The sequence below is a fragment of the Sciurus vulgaris genome (assembly GCF_902686455.1).
Source record: "Sciurus vulgaris genome assembly, chromosome: 2".
In the NCBI taxonomy this organism is placed as follows: Eukaryota; Metazoa; Chordata; class Mammalia; order Rodentia; family Sciuridae; genus Sciurus; species Sciurus vulgaris.
The window spans coordinates 115,541,851-115,566,690 of record NC_136462.1 but is presented as its reverse complement, the minus strand read 5'-3'; the positions used below and the strand labels follow the sequence as shown (position 1 = coordinate 115,566,690).

General features: G+C 51.4%; 1 protein-coding gene across 1 annotated transcript in view; it reads right to left on the bottom strand.

The window, feature by feature from the left end:
- Positions 1–24,840, bottom strand: part of CORO2B (coronin 2B) — a 136,624-nt gene that overhangs the window by 29,279 nt on the left and 82,505 nt on the right. Inside the window, exon 3 of the mRNA XM_079129587.1 lies at positions 3,319–3,435. Within this exon, the coding sequence (XP_078985713.1) occupies positions 3,319–3,435 (117 nt within the window). The remainder of the gene's footprint in view (positions 1–3,318; positions 3,436–24,840) is intronic.

The following is a 24,840-nucleotide window of genomic DNA, read 5'->3' as shown; positions in this document are numbered from 1 at the left end:
TGCCAGATCTCTTCCCGGGACACCTTTAACCTGTTTTCTGCTTGTTCAAGTCCTGCTTCTCCCAGGTCCACCTCTCTCAAATCTATTTTCCTCCTGCACCTAGGTCAGAATTAATCCTCTCCCCTGCCAGTGTGTTTGGCCCAGTGGACACAGTGCCATCCTTCTGCGTTGCACTCAGTGAGCAGGGTGAGTGGCAGTGGAGGGAGCCTCTGATGCAGATGCCTCTGGAGCAACCTGAGATTAGCAGGAGCTTATGAGGTGCCAGGCCGAGTGCTGGATGCTGGCACCCTTGCACCCTCATCCCACCTGCTCCATGTGGGGGCGGCTATTATTATTACTGTTTCAGAGATGAGCAAAACCAAGGCCCAGAGAGGTTAAGCCACATACTCTGGGCCACCCAGCTGGGAAGTGGTGAAGCTGAGGAAGCTGAGATCCAATCCTGGGTCCATCAGATTCCACAGTTAAGCTCTTTGGACCCCAGCAACCAGGAGGGTGCCAGGCACAGTGTGATCTATCAGTGTGTGCAAAACTGAAGAGGTGGTTTGGCTCCCGTGGCTAGGGTGGAGCTTCATGCAGGTTTGAACACACACCCTGGGTGTCCTGTTCATTAGCTGGGATCTCTGAATGGGAGGCAGGTGCTGAGTTAGAACCAGGCAGGTGCATGTTATCCTGATTCAGGCAGAAGAAGTGGTAACATGCTGGGCATGGTGATGCATGCCCGTAACTCCAGAGACTCGGGAGGCTGAGGCAGGAGGATCACAAGTTCAAAGCCAGTCCCAGCAATTTAGTGGGGCCATAAGCAACTTAGTGAGACCCTATCTCAAAATAAAAAATAAAAAGGGCTGGGGATGTGGCTCAGTGGTTAAGCACCCCTGTGTTCAATTCCCAGTACAAAAGGAAGAAAGAAAAGAAGAAAAAAAGAAAGAAAGAAAGAAAGAGAGAGAGAGAGAGAGAGAGGAAGGAAGGAAGGAAGGAAGGAAGGAAGGAAGGAAGGAAGGAAGGAAGGAAGGAAGGAAGGAAGGAAGACAAAGAAAGAAGTGGTAACCTGGGGAGAGGCAGGTGACCGGTAATTCCAAGAGCTGAGGCTGAATCTGCCCCTCTCCCACTAAGATGGACACAGCTTTTCTCTCCCGCAGCTGGGTCCCTTGGGGAGACTCACTGAACTCCCAGCAAGGATGCTCTGCAGAATCCTGCAGTGAAGGAACTTGGTGGAGCAGGAAGAGCACAACTGGGAGATGGCAGCCCAGGGGAATACAGGCTCCTCCGCTTCCTAACTGGGTGCTCAACCTGTACTCAGACCCTCAATTTGGGGTGGCAGGGTCTGCTGCACAGGGTACCCTAAATGTATGTAAAGTGCTCAGCCTAGAGTGGGCAGGGGAGCCCAGAGGTTCAGGGGAGTCTGCTCCCTGCTGGCTGGTGACAGTCACTCAATACTCCAGCACAGTCACTGCACTCCTTCCAGGCACTGCAGCTTCCCGTATCCAGGAGAGAAGGGTGGGCAATGGCTCTGCCTGCCCTCTCCAGCTGAGCCTTGCTCTTTCTTGCACTGACCACTGAGATCTCCAGCCCCCAACAGTTCCTTCTGCTTCCTTTCCAGCCATGAAGCAACCAGTGTCCTGGCTCCATCACCTTTCCTTCGCTCTATTGCCTCATGCCCACCCTTCTGCTGCTCTGGTCTTTTGCTGACCTGGCCTCTAATTGCTGTCCCATAACCACTTTGATTCTGAGGCTACTAAAGAAAGTAATAAATCCTGCAGATGGTTTTCACCCAAAGTCCTTTCTCTTTCCATCCACAGAGACCCTGCCCTCTGCTGCTGCTGCTGCTTTCAGGAATCTTCTCCAGCTGACTTAGGGCTTTGACAGTCAGAAGCTGATCAAGTCCACTCCACTCACCTAGCCCCCTCCCCACCACTCGCCCATGTCCAGCTGACTGCATCTCAACTTTATGGACAGATGAAGACACTTTACCATGACTATCTCTCTTTATTGGATGATTGATTAGTTGAACCATATCCATTCACTTATCCCTTCATCTTTCCATTCATCCATCTCTCCATTACCCATTATCCTTCCTTTCATGCATTCATTTATCTGTCCATCATCCGTACAGTCAGTCACCTATCCATCAGTGTAGTCATCCATCCATCCATCCATCCATCCATCCATTAATCTATCCATCCAATAATCTATCCATCCATCCATTAATCCATCCATCCATCCATCCATCCATCCATCCATCCATCCATCCATAAATCCATGCATCCAGCCAACCATTCATTCACCCATCCATTCAATACACAGTAAGCATTTATTAGGTCCTGGGCCCTAGCTGGTCTCTGCAGTCAGGAGCTCACAGTCCAACCTAGGAAGATAGGGAGACAAAAGCTCTGAAGTTCCTTCCAGTTCCAATATCCTGGGGATGTGGCCTGTCTCTGCACTGCCAGTAAGCACCAGATAGAAGCTTGTGGCCTGACTGGGAGGCTGCTCCTCCTTCCTTGCGAACATAAGGAGCCTCCTGCCCAGCTCAGCTGGGACTCTGGAATCCTCTCTTGCTTGCCTCTTGCGGATGCTGCTCAGGGGTACTGTGAGGGCAGCAGGAGCCCCTCTCCAGAAACCTGGCGGCCATTCCAGCGTATCTGCCCCTACCTTACCTGTGAGAGGCAACAGAGCCTGAGCCAAGGGTAGACATGAGGCAGCTTTGACTGTCACTCTCCCTGGAGTCCTTGCCCCGCAATGATCTCATTCTCCTTTTCCTCCCATCTCCACCTGGGCTCTACCCTGCTCTCTTCCTCGTTTCTTTATTTTATTTCTTTTCTCTTCCGATGAGTGGTGGGGGGGACACATGGAGTGCGAATTCTGTGCCACCAGGGTGGGTCCTAGGACAAGCCACAGTAATCCTCCTGGGTGTGCTCGCCCACCGGGGATTCCAGAGCACTAGACTGGCGCACGACGCCCCGCCCCGCCCACCGCCATGCCCGCCCCGCCCACCGCCGTGCCCCGCCCACAGAGTCGGTTGCGCTGCGCTGCTGCTCCCGCTTCTCCGCAGGCTCCGCGTTTCCATCCCCGGCTTCCTCCCCGCCCCTCTCGGTAGCGCGCAGACCAGGGCTGAAGCCCACACAATTTTTTGACCCAATTCTCACCTATAAAATCAGCACCTCCAAACCCAATCACACTGAAGCCCCGAGATCAGTCCCAGGCGCCGGGGATTCGCTCCCTCAGCCTTCCCCACTCTCCTCCTCCCCACACCGCGGCTCCTGAGAAGGCAGGCGAGCCAGGAGGGCTTCAGGGGCCCCCCTCGGGAGCACCCCTCCCGCTCACCGACGTGTCCTCGGAGCACGAGGCGATGATGTTGTCGATGAAGGGGTTCCACTTGATGTCCAGCACGTTGCCCTGGTGGCCGCACACCTTGGGGTAGTTGGGCTCAATCCTTCCTGTCTGCAGAGGAGAAAGACCAAGGGAGGTGATCAGTTTAGTGGCCCCAGGTGACCCTGAGAGGAGACCTTTTCTAGGTTTCTCGACTAAGGGAGGTCCCCCAGTGCTTCCCACTTCCTTCCTGACCCCAAGTCAAAGCTCCTGGACAGCTTTGTGACCTGCCGGCCCAAGGTTCTCCTAGTAGCTTGAATCCGTACTGGGGCTTTCCACATTCCCAGGCATGAAGAAGGTGTTTAGGTTGTCACCTGCTCAGCCCTGAGCCCAAATTCCTTAAATCCCGACATCAACTCCACTGATGAGCCCTGGGGTAGACATACAGAGGAGGACTCCCCTTTCAAGCTGCAGCACCTTGGAAGTGAGTCATCCAAATAAATGCTCAGGCCTGGTCACCTGGAGCTTACTGCCTCTTTCTTTGGAATCCCAATGGCCAAATCTCAGAGCAGTTTGGGACACTCCCTTGTGGAAATTGTCCTGCTGCTCTTTTGGGGGCAACTCTAGTCGTGGGTTTGGAGAGACTAGGAGGTCTTTGAGGACACATCTATGTTTTGTCTCTTTGGTCCTTGCTGGGCCTTGCCCTAAAGCTGCGACCTCCCTGGCAGACTCTGAATGGTGGTAGAGGCCACAGAGCAGAGTGGGGAGGCACTGCTGGCCCACAGGACACCCCTGTGCAAGTCAGCCCCATCCTCAAGTGAAAGCATTTGAAGGTAAGAGCACTACCCAGTGGAACGACCAAAGCCCAGTGCCCAGCGGGCAGTAGTCCTGACACCTCTCATGCACTCACACACCCAGACACCTATTGTTCCCACTGCACCCCAGGGCAACTGACATGGTCAGGTTGGGATGAAGAGGAGGCTCCTTCCTGCTGCTCCAGGAGCCAGCAGAGAGGCCTGAATCTGAGTCCACCTATATACTCATTTGTATAAGTTATTCCCCCGCCAATGTCCATGGACTGCCTTGTGCAGTTTGCATCTTGAACACCTGTTCCCAATGCCTTGTGGTTGAAAGCACAGTCTTTGGAGTAGACAGGCCTGTGTTTGAACCTTGGTTTTGGCACATTTTAAATATGCATCCTTGGGAAAGCCAATGAATTTCTCTCCATTTAGAAGTTCATGGCTAAACCAAGGCTGGTAACACCTACTTCTTAGCATTGCCATGCAGATGGAATAAACTAACGTGCTTAGTGAAGTGCTTAGTGAGGCAATAGTCATCCCAGCAAAGTAGTGGTCTTTATTGTGCAGGTGAGAGACACCTCCTCCAGGAAGTCCCCCCACTCCTCAGTGGGTCACAAGCTCCCTGCAGCTCCCTCAGGGCCTCCCTCCCTCATAACACAGTGGCATCTGTGTCTTTGTCTCTGAATCTGCAACTCCCTATAGGTCTTGCACACAGTAGGCACCCAGTAGGTGACCTGAAGGACGTCCTAGGGGTAGGAGGAGTCCTGAGAAGGATGGAACAAGGGATATGCATGGGGGTGGGAAGAGCTGGTCTCCTGAAAAGGACTACCAAGGTGGCAGAGTAAGGAGGTAGAGGCGGCCTCCAATCCCGAGGTCTGTCCAGCGTGACTTTTTGGGGAGGTTTCGCAGGGGAGAAGAAAAGGTTTCTCCACTCACTGCTTGACTGCTAATAGGGGTCGGGGTTCAGGGCCTCATCTTTCTGTAGGTTTCTTGTCTGAAAAACTAGGAGGGAGAAAATGGCTACTCCTACATGCCCAGGCCAAGAGTGGTCCCAGAGTGAGTGCCCTGCCAAAGCCTGTGCCACCCTCTTCCTGCCTGTGCTATCAGCTCAGGTCTGGATCTGATTTTCTGGGACACAGCAGTGGCAGGATCAGTAGACAAAAGCAGGCCTGGAGCAGAGTACAGAGGCGCACGCCTATCATCTCAGTGACTCAGAAGACTGAGGCAGGAGGATGGGAAGTTGGAGACCAGCCTCAGCAACTTAGCAAGATCCTGTCTCAAAATGAAAAATAAAAAGGGCTGGGGATGTAGCTCCATGGTAAAGTGCCCCTGGGTTCAATTCCAGTGTAAAAACAAACGGAAACAGACCTGGAGTGGTGTGAGAGCGAGGAAAAACATCCTGAATTGGGCCCAGGAGGACGTCATTATACTGCGTGTTGTGGGAAAATTCGAGAATGGAGGAAAGGAGTTGAGGAGTGTTACCATCCATTAAGATGGGATCCTTTTCCACATTTCATGAGGGATGCAGCTAGGATTGGAACATCTTTTTAAAACTACTCTTGAGCTGTTAGACTATGACTTTTTAAATGAGACTTGAAGCAGAAACAGAGCCACATGCGACCCTGGGATTTATTAGAGCTGCACATTTTCTTTAACTCATAACAAACCTGTGAATTGGGCACAAGGGAAGTTAAGGCCCAGAGAGGTTAAGTAACTTTCCCAAAGTCAACCAGTTGAAAGTAGGAATTCCCGCAGAGGTGTGATTTCCCAAAGTGAGCTTTTCAAACCCCACTGCTCATTGTTGGCCAGATCCCCTCCGCCAGTTCTGACTTTCTGTGGCCAGACAGATCTTGCATCATCTCCTTCTACAGCTCATTTACTCTCTCGCAGAGCCATTCCTTCTGTCTCGTCTCAAAGCAGCATTTGAGTGTTCCCCAAGCTGAGCTGTCTGCAATCAGCTTTTGGCACCTAGCCCACCAGCCCAGGCAAATCTGAGGGGCTCCCAGTCAGTCGATAGGTGACCATCAGCTAACGGTGCTTCCAGCCAGCAGGCTGTGGGTGATGCACTGGAGGGCCAGACTCAGCAACATTACTGGAAAGGTACAGAAGCAGAAGCCAGAGAGGCCAGAGCCCCAGGCTGGGGAAGAGAGCAAGATTTTCTAAAACAAAGCATGAGCCCAGCGTCATGCATGTTTTACACAATGAACACATTTCCTAATGAGATGGTGCATGGGACTCTCATGACAGAAGCACTTTCTTGCTTAGGGGAGCAGTGTCCCTAACAGATGTTTGGGTTTTTTTTTTGTGGGGGGGAGTGCTGGGGATTGAATTCAGGGGCACTCAACCACTGAGCCACATCCCCAGCCCTATTTTGCATTTTATTTAGAGGCAGGGTCTCACTGAGTTGCTTAGCACCTCACCATTGCTGAGGCTGGCTTTGAACTCAATCCTCCTGCCTCAGCTTCCAGAGCCGGTGGGATTACAGGCCACTGCGACCTGTTGTTCCTAAGAGTTTTGAGGCACTGTCTGCTTGGCTATAAGTGGTAGCCCTGAAAGCAAAGAACCCCTTTTCCACCTGGTGGCTCTGTTTATTACAGCAAGTAATAAATTTTGTTTGAAAAATGGGTTCCATTGCTGAAAAGAAAAGTTGGAAAGCCATTTTTTTTTTTTTTTAATAAAGAAACCAAGCAAATTTAAAAATGTAATGATTAACTTCAGGAAAAAAGTATTGTCTACAAGAGCTAATGTAATCATAGTGCATAATGATTCCTGTATAATATTTACATAGTTGAAATAATGTAAATCCTGAATATTTATTTAAACAAGAGTTGTGCTCTAATGTGCTGGGAAGAAGCAAGAGCGTATGGTGAGAGCGGAGGCGGGGCAGGAGCAGAGCCAGATCTCATTTTCTGTAATAGGAAATCAAGAGGCAATGCTTAAATAAAAAAAAAAAAAAAAAAAAAAAAAAAAAAATCAAGCCACAAGGTAAATCAAGAAATAGGGGAGTCAGTACAAAACCAACAGTTAAGGCAATGAAAGCCACTATGCTTAGGGAGTAGGAATTGTGGGTAGAGCACATAGGACAGGAGCTGAGGTCATAAGCAGTGGGGTGGAGATGCTTAACAGCTCCATCTCCAGAGAAAGACCTGAATTTCTAGTGATTGCCAATCGTAGTAACTTAAATATTCCCACCATCGCTAATCTCAGGTTAAAAAACTGATGTCACTAAACACTGAGTTAGAAGAGACCCTTATCAGCAAGCACACCATTATATAATATTTTCACACTACAGACATCATCGACATAAATAACTGCAAGAACACAGAGAGTACTAAAACAATTAGGAAGTGATGAATTTTTAATATTTAGTACCTCTGTTTTTACTGTATCTAATTTAAGTTAATGCAATTGAATTTTTAACAAAACCTGTGTTTAACAACTGCCTTTCAAAATTCCTAAAAATTTAATAGGCTCTCACAAGCCAGTCCAAGCCAACTCTAGCACGTCACCTGAAGAGGCACAGGTCTTGTAGTGCTATCAGATGTCATGAACACCGCTGATTGAGGTGAAAAAGCAAACAGGTAAAACACATACCTGTGCCAGATGTTCCAAAGGAAGCTCATTCTTAATTATTAAAAAATGTAGACAATGCCTTCCCTGAATCCCACAAATGTCTCTGTTGCATGATTCCTATTTCTATATAACGGGTGTGACTAAAGGCCACCCCCAGGCTGGCTCTTGCCTGCTGTGCAGCCCTGCCTTCCCACACTCAGTAGCACATGAATTACTATCCTTAATATGGCATATTAATACAATCAAATTTATTTTGATTTATATGACCAAATGTCATCCTCCCAACAATCCCCTTTTACGGCTCAGGAGGAGAGGTTTAGGGAGCTCCTTGGTGGAGGCAGGCTTTCCACTGTGACAGAACATTAGAGGGACTGTTCAGATGGGCAGTTCATGAACAGTCCTGAGAGCAGGTCCTCACAGGTCGGGGCCTAACCTGCCCTCTGTTCCCAGCCTCAGTGAGCTGCTCGGCAGGGTTGGGCAGGACTTAGCCATGTGGGTGGGGAGGGGAAGCCTGGTTCCTTGGTGGCCAGGATCTCAGGGAGCACCTCACACAGCTGGGGGGGGGCGGAGCCTGGAGGGGTGGAAACGCAAGTCTAGTCCTCCTTCAGCGTCAAATGTGAGCTGATAGCTGCCACATACCCTGAATCTTCTCCAGGGAGAGCCCAGGGCTGGGCTCAAGCTGTGCGGAATGCACTCACCTGCCCGTTGACAGTTTGGAGGGCAGGATATCTGCACCAGTGTGAGGAGCAGAGTGGAGGAGGGTGACTTTTCCAGAGGTCCATTTGACAAGCTCCCTTCCAAACTATCACAAGGTTGTGGCTTCTTGGGGAATTGACCCCAGTGCAATCAACAGAGAAGCACACTAAGACACTCACTGCTGTTATTTATAACAGGGAACAATGCAATAAATGCCTCACTAAAGGCACCACCTGAAGGAATTACAACATGCCAGTAGAGCAGAATACTATGAGGTCATTTAAAATCATGTTCATGTGGCATGGGACTTGCTAAAGACCTAACATCTAACATTTAGTAAACAAGAATCAGATCATATAAATATAATATACACGATCCCTATGTATGATACATATTACTAAAAAAATACACACTCTGCAAGAAAATACATCAAAATATTAATAGCAACCCCTGGCTAGTTGAAAATTATTAGTGGATTCCAATTCTTTTACAGTGAACATTTAACCTTTTCTTGCCCCAATGCTGGGGATGAAATTCAGGGCCTTGAAATGAGAGGCAAGCTCTCTACCATTGAGACCCATTCCCAGCATCAATGGTTAACATTTGTATTTTAAAAAAGAAACCCAATAGTCTTGATGGTTTCAGGCAAACAGGTCCTCCAGAAATGAGCTGTGACTGCTGTTTACCAGAGGCCCAGGTTTCACGAGTTCTTTGGAGCATGAGTGTGCTCGTTGGTACAGGCTTCTCTACTCCCTCGTTACCTGCATGGCCTGGAGGGGGAAAGCGCCTTGAAACTGACTAAAAGTAACTAATTAGTTGCAAGTGGGTTTTGGAGTGTGCATGGCATGTGCATGGGCAGCCAGGACCAGGCCAACCCGGGAAGGCTGGCGGTGCAGTGACCGGTGATCCCTTGGGAGCAGCTGGCCCGACAGGCCGCCCGGGGAGCAGCACAGGCTCTGAGCCCCTGCCCGGGCTTTATCTGAACTCAGTGAACTGACCTACGGTGAGATGGTTCCAAAACAACCCGCACTGCAGCTTCAGCTTCCTGGAATCTCCCATGGCTGCAGAGCTGAATTTTGTACACAGAAGCAAAATGTTTTCTTACCTGCAGAATCAGCTTAGCAAGGCAGAAAACACTGGGCAGGAGGTAGTGTTTCTATGCCTAGTTCTGGCACTCACCAGCTAGGTGACCTTGAACATTGTCCCTGGCCTCTCTGGACTTCCCAGATCTCCAGACCCTGGCCTATGCCCTTCCTGCTTCTCTGTGGCTACCCTTTCTACCCTGAGGAGCAGGGCACCTGTTCAAACACAGAGCACCTTGCTTGGAGCATACAGACAGGACGCAGGGTCAGCATCAAATTCATTGTCAATGATCAAAGACTATCTGATGAGTGTTTACAAGGTGCCAAGCCTGCGCTGAGCAGTTTATAGACATTATTTTATTTACTCTTTGTAACAACCTATAAAGTTTTATTAAGTCTTTATAGCAATCCATTTTGTGGATGAGAAAACTGAGCTCTGGGAAGAGACTTGCAGGAGGTAATGCAGCTGGGAAGCAAACAGTTGCCACTTGAACTTGACCTCTAAGCCCCCTGCTGTGCTCACTCCTGTTTCAGGATGGAGGGAGAAAGCAGGTAAATCAGGGGGAGAGTCAGAAATCAGAAGTAAAACCTCAACATTTCCAGAGTGGTTCCCCAAAGGGGCTGGTGAAGTCCCTTAAATTCTTCTTGGAGACATACCCTCTTCACTCATCTCAATCCTTGTCTCTCCTTTCTAACCGTATGGTTCCTAAACTTTTCCAGAGTTTAAATTACCTGGGAAGTTTGGAAAATCCCAGGATCCAAATTGCAGCCCATATCAATTAAATCACCATTTCAAGAGGCAGGAGTTAGACATCAGCAGGTTTTAAAGATTCCCCAGGTTGATTCCAGTGGACAGCAGTGTTTGGAAACCACACTCCTAGAGAGTCCATATTCCGTCAAGGGCTAGGTCCCCTGCTCAGGGGATCTACATGTGGAGACAGGACCAGCAGCAAGTCAGTCTTACCCCACGGGGGAGGGTGAGCAGCTAACAAGCATTATCACACATAACATTTAATACAGTATTATTGTAGAAACCACAGACAATGCACAGGAAAATAAATGTCCCATTAAGTGATGAGTGTTTAAAGTAGAACTCAGGGCAGAGGAGAATACTGGGCCCAGGAGACGGGTGGTCGACTGGTGGGATCCCAGGCCCAAGTTGGAGACGGCTGAGAATGAGCCACCTGTCAGTCATCACATTCTGGCCTCTTTGTGCTGTGCTGCATCTGAGACCATCCCTCAGGCTGCTCGCAGACTTCTCAGCTCTCTCCATGCATGCAAGTTAATACTAAAGGACAGAGAGTCATAAAATGGCACTGTCATCTCTCTACAGCCCTCAGTCAAGGCTGGGCCCCCTGTATCTCAGGCACTGGGTCCGACTTACAGTTACAGAGCCCAAGACACTCCAGATATGTTATCTTCATTAGTATTACTTAGGAAGGGGATTTGCAAATGAGGAAACTGGTCCCTGGTTGCAGCACCACAGTGACACCCAGAACGAGCTTCTGTAGGTTCAGAGCTCTGGGTATCACCATGGGAAGCATCTCAAACCACGCCAGCACCACTAAGGTGTCCGTCAAACGAGTGCTGGCTGCCCCAACCCAGGTGTGCCCTGTTGTGGCTCCTGGAGATGTGCCCTCTTCCATCTCCAGGAGGAGAGGTGCTGGGGTCACCTTTGTCCTTGGTCCTGGGCAGTGTCTGTTCACAAATCCCAGAAGGGAGAAGAGGCTCCTAACTCTGGAACTGGGAGATGCTGAGTGACAGTGAAGGCGAGTGTGCGTGTGTTGGAAGGGGTTGTCTGGGTCTCCAGGACCCGGGGACTCTGGCCACCCTGCAGACTTCAGAGTTCATGTTTGCCTCGGCAATGTCCTAATTACTGGCCCTTTTTAAAAATAAAACCCTGGGCTAAAACACAGAGATGATAAGAAGTCTCCAAACTGCCTGCACCTGGAAAATTCATAAGGAAGGTTCTTGATGGGTGTGCAGGGAAAAATATGGGTCCCTCCTGGCTGCTCACAGTCAACTGGGCAAGAAAGACAAAGTAAGATGACCCAGCATGGGGGTGGGGGCTGGGCTGTGACGGTGGCACAGAGGAGCAGGAGTGGGAGACGGGGAGCTCGGGAGGGCCTTCACAGAGGAGGAGGAATACAGCCAGGGAAGAGGAGAGGCATGGTGGGTGCCTGAGGTGCAGAAGTACCCGCACCTACAAAGGCCCAGGTCTGTTTGGGAAAACTGAGTAGGTAGAGACGGACAAGACCACAGAGAAGGCCCAGATCAGACTGCTGAGGAACCTGCTGGCCAAGTGAAGAAATCTGGACTTGACCCCATGCAATGGGGAGCCATCGGTGGTTTAATGCAGGAAAATGCATTGGACCCAGAAATGTACCAGGCAATTGCTGCAGAGCAAGGGGGGCAATGCTTGGTGAGCCTAGAGACCCCAGGGAGCCTGTCCTTGAGGGAGGCATGCTGGAGCAAGGCTTCCCCAGGCAAAGCCTTGTGCCCCATGCCAGGGATGATGACTCCCTCGCCCACCCATTTATCCATATCTTTCCTGAGCTGTCTGTCTTTCTTCAGGAGCAATAGATAGGTGGTACAATTCTCCAATAAACCCCAGGCGGTTTCTACAGACATCTTCTTGTCCCATTTTATACAGGTGAAAACAGGCTCAGAGCAGTCGAGGTTTTTTGGGGTCATGAGGCCAGGAAGCTCCCCAAGAGCTCGTCTCCAGAGCCCGTTCTCTCTCCACCCCCATGGCAGGGCTTGAGAACAATGTTTCCAACACTCCAATCTCTTCTTCCACTGACCTGACCTGAGGCAGGACCCTTGCCATGCCTGCTCCAAGAGGACAGATGGGGTTGTGAGGTGTGAGGTTAGACACATCCTCCCTATTTTACAGATGAGAGACCTTGAGACTTCCAGCCAGCAGCTACCTTGTCCAAGGTCATATAACAACACAGGTTGTGGCACGTGACCAGCCCCACCTGCAGCCTTAAAGCCACTCTGCATCCCTGGAGATGGAGCAAGTTCTACACAAGGGGGTGTGAGGCAATAATGCCCTGAGATACTGAGATGCACTCGAGGCCTTTGGGGTGATGGTGCAGGGGCCCACAGAGGAAAGCAAGTCTCGCGATGTCCCAGTCCTGCCATTATGTCCCAGAGGCCCACAGTGCAGCAGGAGGATGCACAGAATTCTGTGAAAGTGTTTAAGAAGTGGCCCCAAAGACCTGATAGCATCTATGCCAATGGTGGGGGGTAAAAGCCTTCGTGTTGTTTGTTTTACAATAAATAGAAAAGGACATTTCTGGCTCTGGCAGAAAAAATCACAAGATAGAAGTACTCACACCATCCGCAGTCTGTCATCACTAGGGGGCTCCACGCAGGCGGGGCATGCTGGGAACTTGGGGTCTGGACCACTTGGGATTGAGCCTAGGGTCTTTAGGGTCTTCTCGCTTCTTGGTTGCAAGCAGCCTTCATCCCAGGCTCCTCTGACACATCAGAGTGGCCCAGAGCAGCCTGCCCACGTGGGAGCCGCCTGGAAGATGTGGGCAGGGAGGACCCTGTGCAGGTGAGACCCTGTCGCGGTCAGGAGCCAGTTCCCAGGTGGGTCTCTGTTTCCGGCCCAGAGGCCTGGCGGTCTGCTGTACAGGGGCCATCCCAAGAGAGGATCCACCAGACCTTTTCAGGTTGCCAAGAGTATAAAAATCCCTTCTTCCATTACTCCTCTGGCCTAGTGAGGGAGGAGGAGAAGAATGTCCGTCTGCCTGGAGCCCTTCCTGTGACACCCCAACTCTACACACATCTCCTGCGGGATGGGAGGAAACTCATTTAGGATTACCTTTGCTGGCCCACCTGGGATTCAGGGAGCAGTAGCAGACCGTGTTCAGTGGAAAGAGAGGCTCACTGGCTGTCTGTCCCTGGACAGGTCTGCCTCTCTGGGTCTTGGTTTGAAAAGTGGAGACAGAAACCTGGTATACTGGTCACCCCTGGGGGCTTCTGCATCTCCGGCAGGCATTGATAATTGCTCAGTGAGTCCTGCCTGAGTCTTGCGACCCGGGGAGTCCCCGTCAGTCGATCAGAGTGGGCAAAGGAAATGAAGTCTGACTGTCAGCCTGGCGCCATGTGATCCCTAGGGCTCTGACAGCTGTTAACATTTGAGCCCCTTGCTAAGCCTCTGAGACTCCCTGTACCTCTCTGTATTCAGAGAGGATCCCTAGAGGCCTCTGAGACGTTAATCCCCATAAATGCCCTTACATCTGCCCCTTCCTCCAGACCTACAGCCCCTGGAGGGGCTCCAGCTGCCTTCTAATTGGTCTCCATGGAGCTAGTCTCTCCTCAGACTCCAGTGTGAGGCTGGCCTTCTATAATTATTACTTTGGTTGTGCAACTTCTCCAGAATCCTCCATGGTAGGTGTTACCACTTGCAGGAATTTTTTTTTTTTTTTTTTTTTTTTTTTAAGTTTGGGCATGCAAGCCTCATTCTGGATTTGGAGGGCTCTTCACATTCGGAGGACTCTTGGTAGGAGACTGAGCCTTTCACACAGGAGCTGAAGTAGGGCTCCTCCTGCCCAGAGTACTTTGCGGCAAGGGATGGGCACATGACCTGGCTTGGCCAATCAGACTCTCACCCGGGGCGGTGTGAGACCTGGCTCTAGGGTGAGTGCCTGGGGTGACCTGTGCGCCAAGTCTGGTTCTCCACCACCCTAGCTTCGATCTCTTATATCTGTGAATCCCCCAGGTCTTTTCCTACAGAAGGGATGATTTGTCATTAGCAGTCAGGACTCTCCCTCCTTCTGCCTCCACAGACCCAGCTAATCCACATGGGCTTCGTGGGGCCCGCACACCTTGTCTCCAGCCACGCCACCCTCTAACCTTGCCCTTCAGTTTGCTTCACCCCATGGGGGTCACACTTTTCCAATGGTCAAGAGACAGTTTTCAATGTTACGTTTCAGGTCCTAATAAAATATTGAAATTTCCTGAAGTCCCAACATTTTGAAGACCACACCTTTGCTGAGACTGCTTCTCACATCTGGAAGAAACCCAGAACTTTGCCAGATCATGCACTTCACTCTCAGTTTGGAAATATACGGTCCCCAGATCAGGGTCCTCACTGGACCACGACGGTCTTGCCCCACCCCACCCCCACCATGCCACCCATCCTGCTCCTGCGAGCTTCTGTAAACGTAGCAGTCCTTCAAAGGCCACTGCAGCTCCTGCTTCTGCTGGGTCACCTCCGACTCCTCCTTGTCTCATGATCTCCCTTCTCCCTCAGTGCTGATAAGCCTTTCTCCCTGTAGCCTGCTATGTCTTACTGAGGGGCCTTCCAGAGTGTCAGACTTGAAACCAAATGTTGCTTCAGTCATTCATCACAATGATCCTGAAGCACCCACTGTTGTGTCCATTTTACAGATGAGGAGACTGAAGCTTAGTGAGATTAACTAACACAGTGGCAAAGCCAGGACTCATGTCTTGCTTCCCAACTAGAAGATAAGCTATATACAATGAATAGTACTTTGTCTTGTCCTCTGCCTGTAACCCCAGTATCTGGAATTGTGCTTGACACATGGTAAGCTCTCAGTAAAATTGTTGCATTAACCACACCATGAACTGAACCTAATCAGGATTCCCTATACAGTTACATGAAGTGTGCACTGCACAACTTGGAGGGTACTGTCCACATGGTGTGCAGCCTTCCGTATTCTCAGGGCTTAACCGTGCTGCTGCACTAATTCTTCATTTAGCACCGTCTTGTCTTGTTTGCTTTATTTCACTGGTGTTGGTTGCTCTCCTCGAGAGATGATCAGCACTTTCATCTTAAATGAGATAGTCACAGGTTTCCAGCCGAGTATGGGACAATAATGAAACCTAAGAAGGGGAAGACATGCTTCTTATGCCCTCTGGCCCCAAACTCAATGTCAGTCTATGTTCAGGGTCAGATGATCCCCACATCTGCCAGCTGCATGGGTGCTGTTGGGGTGACTGTGGGAGAGGGCCCCAGGGCTCCATCCGCACCCTCTGAGCTGGGCCCCTGCTCCATCTTGCCTCCTCGGGACCTCACCGGGAGAACTCCCCGCCATCGGAGTGTGTGGACTCTGCAGGGGTACCATGGAGACTCAGCCCAGGGCCTCGCTGCTCCTGTGGAAGCCATGGGACCTCTGGCTACGACACTCAGGGACATCTAAAAGGCCAGAGAAGGGGTTGATCACCAGGCTGCCTGGGCCGGCCTGCCACCCCATCCCTCTGCCCAGCTGTGAGACTGACTTGAGCCTCGGGGGGCGGGGGTGTTAGGAGAGGGAACACCATGTGCCCAGAGCTTCTAGAACTCTGGGTCTAGTTCTGGCATTGCTCATGCTGATGAGAAACTGAGCCAGTTCCCGCGTCTGTGGGCTTCAGTTTCCTCATGTGCCAACAAATATAAGGTCACCGGGCACAGGGCCTGGCACGGAAGAAGCACTCAATGAACGTTAGCCGCTACTGCGTTATCCTCCGGGAAATGCACAGCCTCTGCACACGTCCCAGCCCCCAGCCCGCTCTGCGCCTGCCTGCTGTCCAGTGGGCTGTCTCCCCACCGGCAGTGAGCTCTCTGAGCTGGGGCTCGTGTCCAGTCCAACTTGGGATTTCAGACCTCAGCAGGGCCACTGGAACATGGACCCAGAAAGTGCCAGATCACAACAGCAGGGCAAGAGTCCATGCTTCTGACTGAGCCTCTGCCCACATGCTCACCTGGCACAGACAAGGACCCGCCTCCCACCAGCCCCTGGCTTGGCCTCCCAGAGACCAGAAAGGTGGGACGCTTCCCTTGAACATGAGCCCTGCGACACTGTGTCTGCTTGACCCAGCACTGAGCCCAGGGCAGGCACGTCATGGACTGGGTCACTATGTCCTGGATGAACGTGAGTGAGGCGCAGGGCCGTTTCCAGGAGTGCTCCTCACCAGCACGCCGCCAGCACAGGCGCTGGTCCTGTTGTCAAGCAGAGCTGGGCTGCAGGAGGGGGCAGGGAGGTGAACCCAGACCCTGGTATGCCTGCCACCTGGCCTCTAGCCAGATCCATTATCTTTCCAGTGACCTGTGGCTACATTTTCTACTCTAATTGTCAAACGATAAATGGGACGTGTGGCCTGCCCTGTTTGAGCACAGGGATGCAGTCACGAAGGCTGGGGGCTGGGCACACAGTGCCTGTGTGTCTGGGAGGCCCTAGGGGACATGGTGTGGGCAGCTCTGAGTTTGGTCCTGGCTGCCCCACCTGCCGGTCCTGAGGACAGCCAGCTGCTGTCTTTCTCCATTATCATCCAGTGACCCTGCAGCTGTCTTCCGGGGGCTCCGGCTGGTACAGAAATCGGGGGAGTCTTCATCCTCCAGAGCCCCCCACTGCACTGTGGAGCCCTAGACCGTCCTGCCAAGGCCTCCCTGGGCAACACCTGGCCCAAGGTCTTCCCAGCCTAGGCGGGAAGGCCCTGAGATGCCATCACTTGCAGTGGGCGGGGGAGCAGGGGTAGCTCCTGGGCTGAGGGCTGGACTGTCCTGCGCCCGGGAGGCAGGATTTTCAGAGGCCCGACTGCTTGGTAAGAACAGGAAATGCTCAGCCCCACCCAGTCACACGTTTTCCCACAGCGGCAGACACCTGGGGCCTGTTGAGTCAGAGGTCTGGGTCCTTTCTGGACAGGCCACTAGAGGGGAGCTGGCTGCGCCGCCATGGCTGAAGAGAGGTGGGGGAGTGGGCAGCCTCAGGACAGGGGTGCAGATTCACAGAAGATGGGCTGGGCAGCGGGCGAGGAGCCCCGGGACCCAGCAGAGCCCTTCATCAGCAGGAGGAAACGTGGAGGCCCCGGAGGCAACGCCCCAACATGGCCAGCAGGGTCCACGGCAAGCACAGCTATCTCCTTTCTGCCCACGGAGACTCTGAAGGTCAATTCAAATAAGCTTTGCCTCCCTAAGCAAAGCCAGGCAGCCCCTAGGTGGAGCCTGGGCATCTCCACCAGGGGACCTCCCCTGGCCTGAGGAGATGCTTTCTGGGGCGGCCAGGGGCCCTGCCTGACAGAGGGAGGGTCTCAGCCCCACCCCCTGCCAGGTGGCCTTGAGCCAGAGCCCCCTCTGAGCTTCACTTGCGCCATCTGCACAATGGGGCTTTGTGCCCAGTGACCTCTGTGGCTCGGCCTTTTCTGAGTTGTGTTCTGGGCTCAGGTTCTGTGGGCAGGGCCACAGTGCACCCCCGAGGCACCCATGGGAGGGGTTCCATTAGAAGTGAGGAAGCTGAAGCTGTGCTGCGTGACAGCAGCAGAGAAGCAAGGTGGGGGCGCCAGCAGATGGCCTGGGAGCGGGAGGGAGTGTCTGCAGGGCTGGAGGCCTGAAGGCTCTGCTCTGTTCAACACAGATCAGTGTCACCTCTGCACCCACCGAATCAGGGCCTCTGGGGGAAGCCAGGTAAGCACATCCGCAGGTGGTACCCGCACGTCTGGAGCAGCAGAGGCAAGTCCAAGTTGGCCTCTGAGGCTTGCTGGGAACAATAGTTCCAATGCACAAGAACAGGGGCAGCATGACAAGGAGTCTGGCCCTTGGTGGGCTTATCCCTGTGGTTATCCTTACTATTAAAAGAGACCCTTCACCCTCTAACCCCCTAGTCCTGACAGACAGCTGAGGGAAATGACCTTCAGCTAGATTGGTCCTGGGAAGTCTGAGGCCAAGGTAAGCCTGGAAGAGGAGGAAGAAAAGGAGAGGAGGAAAGGGAAGGGGAAGAGAAAGAGGTCCTGTTGCTTGGATTCAGGTTCACAATGGCTTCCTAACTAGCCCTCCAGATGCCCAGGCTAGCAGCTGTTGGCACCACAAACAGAAGACACACACACACACACACACACACACACACACACACACACACACACACCAGATCAGAATGAAAACTAATTCAAGCTAAGTCAGTTAGATTTGCTGATCCACCCGCCCCTCCCTCTCACACATCCTCAGAGCTGATTGGACCAGGGCGAACATCTAATTCAAACAGAACCAATCAGATCCCCCCGCCCTGTTTAAAGTTCTAACAGGCCTCATCCACTTCCCTCATTTCCCTTCCTAGCATTATTTACTTCCTATTGTGCCCTGCAATTTATTTACTTTATTATCTGCCTCTCACATTAGGATTGTAGGCCCCACAAAGGCTGAGATTTCTGTGTTTTATTGCCGCTGGGTGCTCAGTGCCTGACACAGTAGGTGCTCAGTGGAAATCAGTTGAATGAGTAAGTTCTCTTCCTGGAGACGCAGTAACAGCTAACACAGAACATCTACTATGCATTAGTATTTTCTGAACATTTTAAATATTTGCTAACTTCTTATCTCTGTTTTACAGATGACTTGCAAAGGTCACTGGGAGGAGAGGCAGGGCCAGGGTGGGCATATTATTCTACCAATGACCTCGGTTTTATGGTTTACAAACATGTTTAGAAATTCAAGTCTCCCCATTCTTCTGCGGGAGGTATAATTTCCCTAATTTTAGGGATTAGAGACACAAGGCTCAGAAGGGCTAAGGGACTTGCTCAAGGTCACACAGCAAGTAAATGGCAGAACTAACAGCAAAACTTATGACTCTACCTGCCACCTGCCCAAGTCCCCAGCTCTCTCCAGGCCTCGCCTGCCCTGTGTGGAGATGGCGCACTGGCCCTTGCTTCCTCTGGGAGGTGAGCTGGAAGAAGGGCAGTCTGGAGGCTCCAGTGGAGGCTGACTTGACTAAGAAAGGGAAATCCTCACCAATGACTGACAGCAGAGCCAGAGGCAGCTCCTGAGAGGGGACACAAACACCCTGAAGCATGCTAGACTACAAGTATTTTCATCATCATGCTTGTGTTCTTCAGATTACCTTCTGCTCTCTTTCCCAATTAAAGTGTGGCTCATGGAGCTGAGAACAATACTGTACTTCCAGCCTGTGGTCTGGCTGGCTGGAAAAAGGGAGAGGGAGGATTTTTCCTCCTTCTCTTGCTGCCTTAAGAAAGGATCTCTGGGTCTATAGTTGACTGACACCTGAAATTCCACCATTAGAGATTCATTCCTTTGGTGTTTCACTGTGCTGCTGTTAGCATACAAATGCTACTGAGGAGAGCACAGTGGGAGATGTTATTGGTTACTGTCAACTTGTTCTGAATGATGTTGGGGAACTTCCTGAAGCAGACCTGAGGGGAAGGAGCCTGTGGGCATTGGCGGAAAGGATAGCCAAGGGGTGATAAGAGAGAATGGTGGCTGAGGACAGTGCAAGCTCTAAAGTCTCAGACCTTGCCAGATGAGGTCACCCTGAGTTTGGTGCTCTTCACTCTGTGTTCCAAGAGGATCCCCTTGGATCAGCCCCCCCCCCCCCCCCCCCCCCCCCCCCCAAGTATCTGACCATCAGCCCAAGGCCCCAGTGGGGCAGGTGCTGCCTCAAGATCACCTTGTAAGTGGGAGATGGCTGTGCCAGGGCCCCACCCAGGTCCTGGCCACATCTGCGCAGGGGATACCCTACGTCCTTCCCCCACACCCCCAGCATGGAGCTCTCAGACCCGAAGACCCCAAGGCTTGTTTTTCAGGGAAGCCCTGTCTGTCCAGACGGCATTGCGCCAAGAGGGAGGCTGCGCTACCGCCATTCCACCAGCAGAGGGCAGTGGCTGCGCTGCTCTCAGCCACATCCCGATTCTAGCCAGGGCGGCAGTTTTGCAGACCAGCCCTCCCCTGGGGCTGGGGTTCCTGTGACCCTCACAGCAGCCACTGCTCGAATGCTCCCAGTTCAATGTAGCTCACAGCTGTGCCCAACTCAGAAAATTCTTCTGTATGTTGAGAAGGAAATCCGCTTCCTGGTGTCTTGGGCCCCAGCTCCTGTGCCCCAATCCTGCAGGATTCCCCTCTTTATCTCCCCCTCTCCTGCTTCTGGGCCACAGGTTTCTATTTGCCAGCTGTCAGACGCGGCAGTCCCTCTCCTGGCTGGGCACCCACAGTGGGGTGTGACTGAGGCTGTCATTCTTATTTTTTCTATAAGAGGTTTTACTTCTTATCTGTAAGAGAAGGCGACGGATCCTGATAAATTCCGAGGCTCCTATCAACTCGGGCGTTCCAGACAGTACCCTTTCACAGCTGCTGTGGAGGGCCAAGAGGGACACGCTGCAGCCTCAGCCCCACTTCTCGGTTTGGGTTTCTGTGTCCACGGTGGCTCCCAAGCACTTTTACCTCCCCCCACAAGCTGCCATGCATACATGCCTGGCTCTAGCTGTCTCACCGATAGTCCCTGGCCACTTGGTAGGGACAGGTGCCTGGGCTGGCAGGCCCCTGCCTCATGACTTGGAGGGCCTGGTGTGTTGCCTTGACTCAATGGGCTCCCCCTCACCTCTTCCCAGACCTCTCCACCCTAGAGCAGGATCTTCCTGAATCTTTCGGCACCGGCACGTTTTCTTCTCCTTCCTCAGCTGGACCACTGCATCACCGTGGTTCTTTTGAGAGTCAGATAAATTCACTGTCCTTCAATATTTTTTGCTTTTAACTTTAAAAATTATACATGCTCAGGCAGGTGTGGTGGCGCACTGCTGTAATCCCAGCAGCTCAGGAGGCTGACGCAGAAGGATCATGAGTTCAAAGCCAGCCTCAGCAACTTAGGGAGGCCCCAAGTAACTCAGTGAGACCCTGTCTCCAAATAAAATATAAAAAAGGCCTGGGGATGTGGCTCAGGGGTGGAGCACCCGTGGGTTCAGTCCCTGGTACCAGAAAAAAATAAATTATACATGCTCAACGATGACACACACACACACACACAAATACACACACAACTCCAAATTACTAAGTTGTTCTCCCATCCCTGGGGATAATCACTATTACTTTTGGTGCAAGTCTTCCCCAACCCGTACTCAGTGAACAAGTGGAATAGTGTCCTGTTGCCCCTGTTCACTATCCCGGTGGCCCTCATCTCACTCCCCAGGGTTTCCGAGAGTCAAGTGCAGTCAGACCATGGACACATGACCCCTCCCAACACTGCCTGCCCTTCCTTGCTAGCACTTTGACCTGGGATCCCCCTCCTGCTATGCACACCCGTGGGCCGTCCTGTCCGCTGGGTGCCAGGGCTGGGCTGTTACCAGTAGGGCATGGCACAGGCTAGGACAGATCCTCATTTCTGCCCTGGGTGTCGCTCTACCCTGGATCAGCACTTGGAGGAGGCCAGCTGTCAGCAGTGAGGATGCTCTGCCTGTGGGGAGGCCCAGTGCTGAGGAACCAAGTGTCTGCTGAGGTCAGGACAGCGGGAAGCCATGTCCCCCCAGCTGAGGCTTCAGAAGATTGCAGTCCCAGCACGCCCGTAACTGCAACCTGGGTGGAGCCCCTCAGCCAGAACCACCCGGCTACATTCAGAGTCCCTTGTTATACAGTGGCAGAAAACGAATGGACTTACTTTCCATTTGTTGTGAGGGAGGCAGGACAGGTATTATCGTCTCAGATTTTGATGTGGGAAACTGAGGCCTGGGGGCAGGCAAGGCTTCACCCATGGCACAGTCCACAGCCAACCAAGAGTGGATGGGATGGGACAGTTTTCCTGGGTTCCAAATTGTGGGCATAATCCCTGACATTTCAGGGGGTCCCTCCTCAGTTAAAACAAAACAAAACAAAACAAAAAAACTATGAAAAGAGAAAAAAAAATCAAGAAAATTGGGAAATACAGATGAGGACTAAATACTACTCTGTCCTGGTGAATAGCAACTCCGTTTTATGCCCAGCTAGAGAGAGCCGTTATTTTGGCTTTTCTGGGCTGTTATCACTTTGACAGCTCCATTTTTATGCCTGTATCATATTCCATAGTAGGGATGTACTGATAAACTGTGCACTCCCTACTTTTGGATCCCTAAGTGTTTTACAATTTCTAATACTCTAAAAGGCTATAGTAAATGTCCTCATAGCTGAATCTTTACATACGTTTGTGAAATTTTTTTAAAGATAAATTCTTATAAGCGAAAAGACTGGATTAGCAGGTCCACCTTTAAAGACATGCTTTTGTTATAAATTTTAAGAGGTCCTTCATAGAAGTTTTACTAATTTACTCCCAACAGCACCTTAAGAGAATGATCATTTCTCCACACTCCTGGGATATTATCATGTTTTGCTTATTTTTAGATGAAAAATAATCTTATTGTTTTCATATGCAAGTCTTTGATACCTAGTAAGGGTGATTCTGTGTTCATTTGCTAGTTGTACATATGCATTTATTTGCTTGTGAATTTTCTGATTATATAAATTACTGGTTTTTTTTTTTTTTTTTTTTCTATTTTCTTTTCGTTACTGGGGATTGAACTCAGGGGCACTTGACCCCGGAGACACATCCCAGCCCTATTTTGTATTTATCTAGAGACAGGGTCTCACTGAGTTGCTTAGCGCCTGGCGTTTGCTGAGGCTGGCTTTGAACTTGCCATCCTCCTGCCTTGGCCTCCCGAGTCGCTGGGACTACAGGCGTGCACCAATGCTCCCAGCTGGAGGTTTTTTCTAACGGGGTCTCAGTATGGTTTCGACCTGGAAGGTCCCCTAACAGCACACGTGCTGAAGGCTCAGTCCCAGCGTTCAGACACGGGGCTTTTGGGAAGTGCCTGGATCACGAGGGCTCTGATCTCATCAGTGGATTCGTCTGTAGAGAGACTCATAACCTGATGGCATTATCGGGAGGTGGCAGAAACTGTAGGAGGTGGATCTAGTTGAAGGGAGTGGGTCCTTGGAGGTGTGCCTTTGGGGACTCTTATCTTGTCCCCAGCGACTTCCTCTCCCTCCCCCTGCTTTTGGCTGCCGAGAGCCAGCAGCTTTCCTCCCGCTGGCCCTTCTGCCATGAGTTCTGCTTCACCTCAGGCCCAAAGCAGTGGAACCAGCCGACCATGGACTCAGACCTCTGAAACCATGAGCCCAGACAAGCCTTCCTCCTTCAAGTGCTGTTCGTCACAGTGATGAAAAGTCAAATAACACAAGTGCTTTTTTTTTTTTTTTTTTTTTTTCCTTAACTTACAGGCAGCTTTTGTGATTAGAAATATTGACTATGTTAATTCTTCATCACGTTTATTGTCCCTTTCCACTTTTTTTTTTGGGGGGGGAGGGTACTGAGGATTGAACTCAGGGTTGCTTTACCACTGAGCCACATCCCCAGCCCTTTTTTGTATTTTATTTAGACACAAGGTCTCACTGAGTTGCTTAGGGCCTCACTAAGTTGCTGAGGCTGGCTTTGAACTCACAATCCTCCTGCCTCAGCCTCCCCAGCCACTGGGATTACAGGCCTTCCCCACTGACCCTGGCTCCTTTCCACTCTTGATTCATCCACAAAAACTAATGATTATGAATATCTCTACTTCTCCTCCTTCTTGGTCCTCTATCTTGTTGGTTATCTATGAACAATGTTTTTTATTAGCAAGAAACTCAGGGATGACTTATTTAGAACAAAACCCACCCTTAGAATAATCTCTTCAGTCAATTCAGATTTATTTCTGAAGCTCTGGTACATCCATCACAGCCAACTCACAGAAGCTTTACCCACTGCTCTTGAGGAAAATGGGGCCCAAGTTCAGGGTCAGAAATAAATTCCTCCAGCTGGCTCCCCCAGTCTTTTCCCATCCCCCCCACACCAGGAAATCGGCCACACTCGATGCCCACTTCTGCATTTTCCTGGACAGAGAGAGGGCCTGCATGGGTCCCACTAGGGCACCTGCCCATCTGCAGGTGGGCACAGGTATCTCGGGATGCAGGCTGAGCTAGACTGTACTGCAGCACAGGGCGTGAGCTTTGGTCTCAGCATGCAGGACTCCTGCCTCAGGCCCTCTGAGGGATGTTATTATGTGTATTTCGTTGTTTAGCTCAAGTAAGATTTCCACTAGGCTAAGATTTTCTAAGAAAATCCACCCCTAGCCTGGCCTCTCTCTGGGGCTGAGTGATGGGGCCCCTGCACTGCTCCCTGCTCCCTGCTCCCCCCTGTGGCTCTGTCTTCCTGGGCCTTCTTCAGGCCTGGGCCCTGGCACACGCTGGTCTCTTCCTGAGACCCTTCACACAGTCGGTAGATGGCTGGCTCCTTCTCACTCAGCTTTTCAGAGAGGCCCTTCCTGATGGTCTTACCTCACATGTCCCTCCAAGACTCTCTCATCACAAGTTGATTTCTCAGCATTTGTTACTGTCAGAGACATCTCCTGGCTGACCCACACAGCTCCCTAGAACAGGGGCCTTGTCGGTATAGCTCGCTTGTGTTGTCTGCCTGATCCAGAAGGTTCTCCGATCTCCTGCACTCTCCCTGCTGGCCCGAGGTGTGTGCTAGGTGTGAGAGATGACCATCCTCACAACGACCCTGCGAGGTAGGATGGCTGACCTCTAGTTTATACGTCAGAAGACTGAGGCTACAGGTTCTCAGCTAGTAAGTGGCTGGGTCTGGATTCTAAGC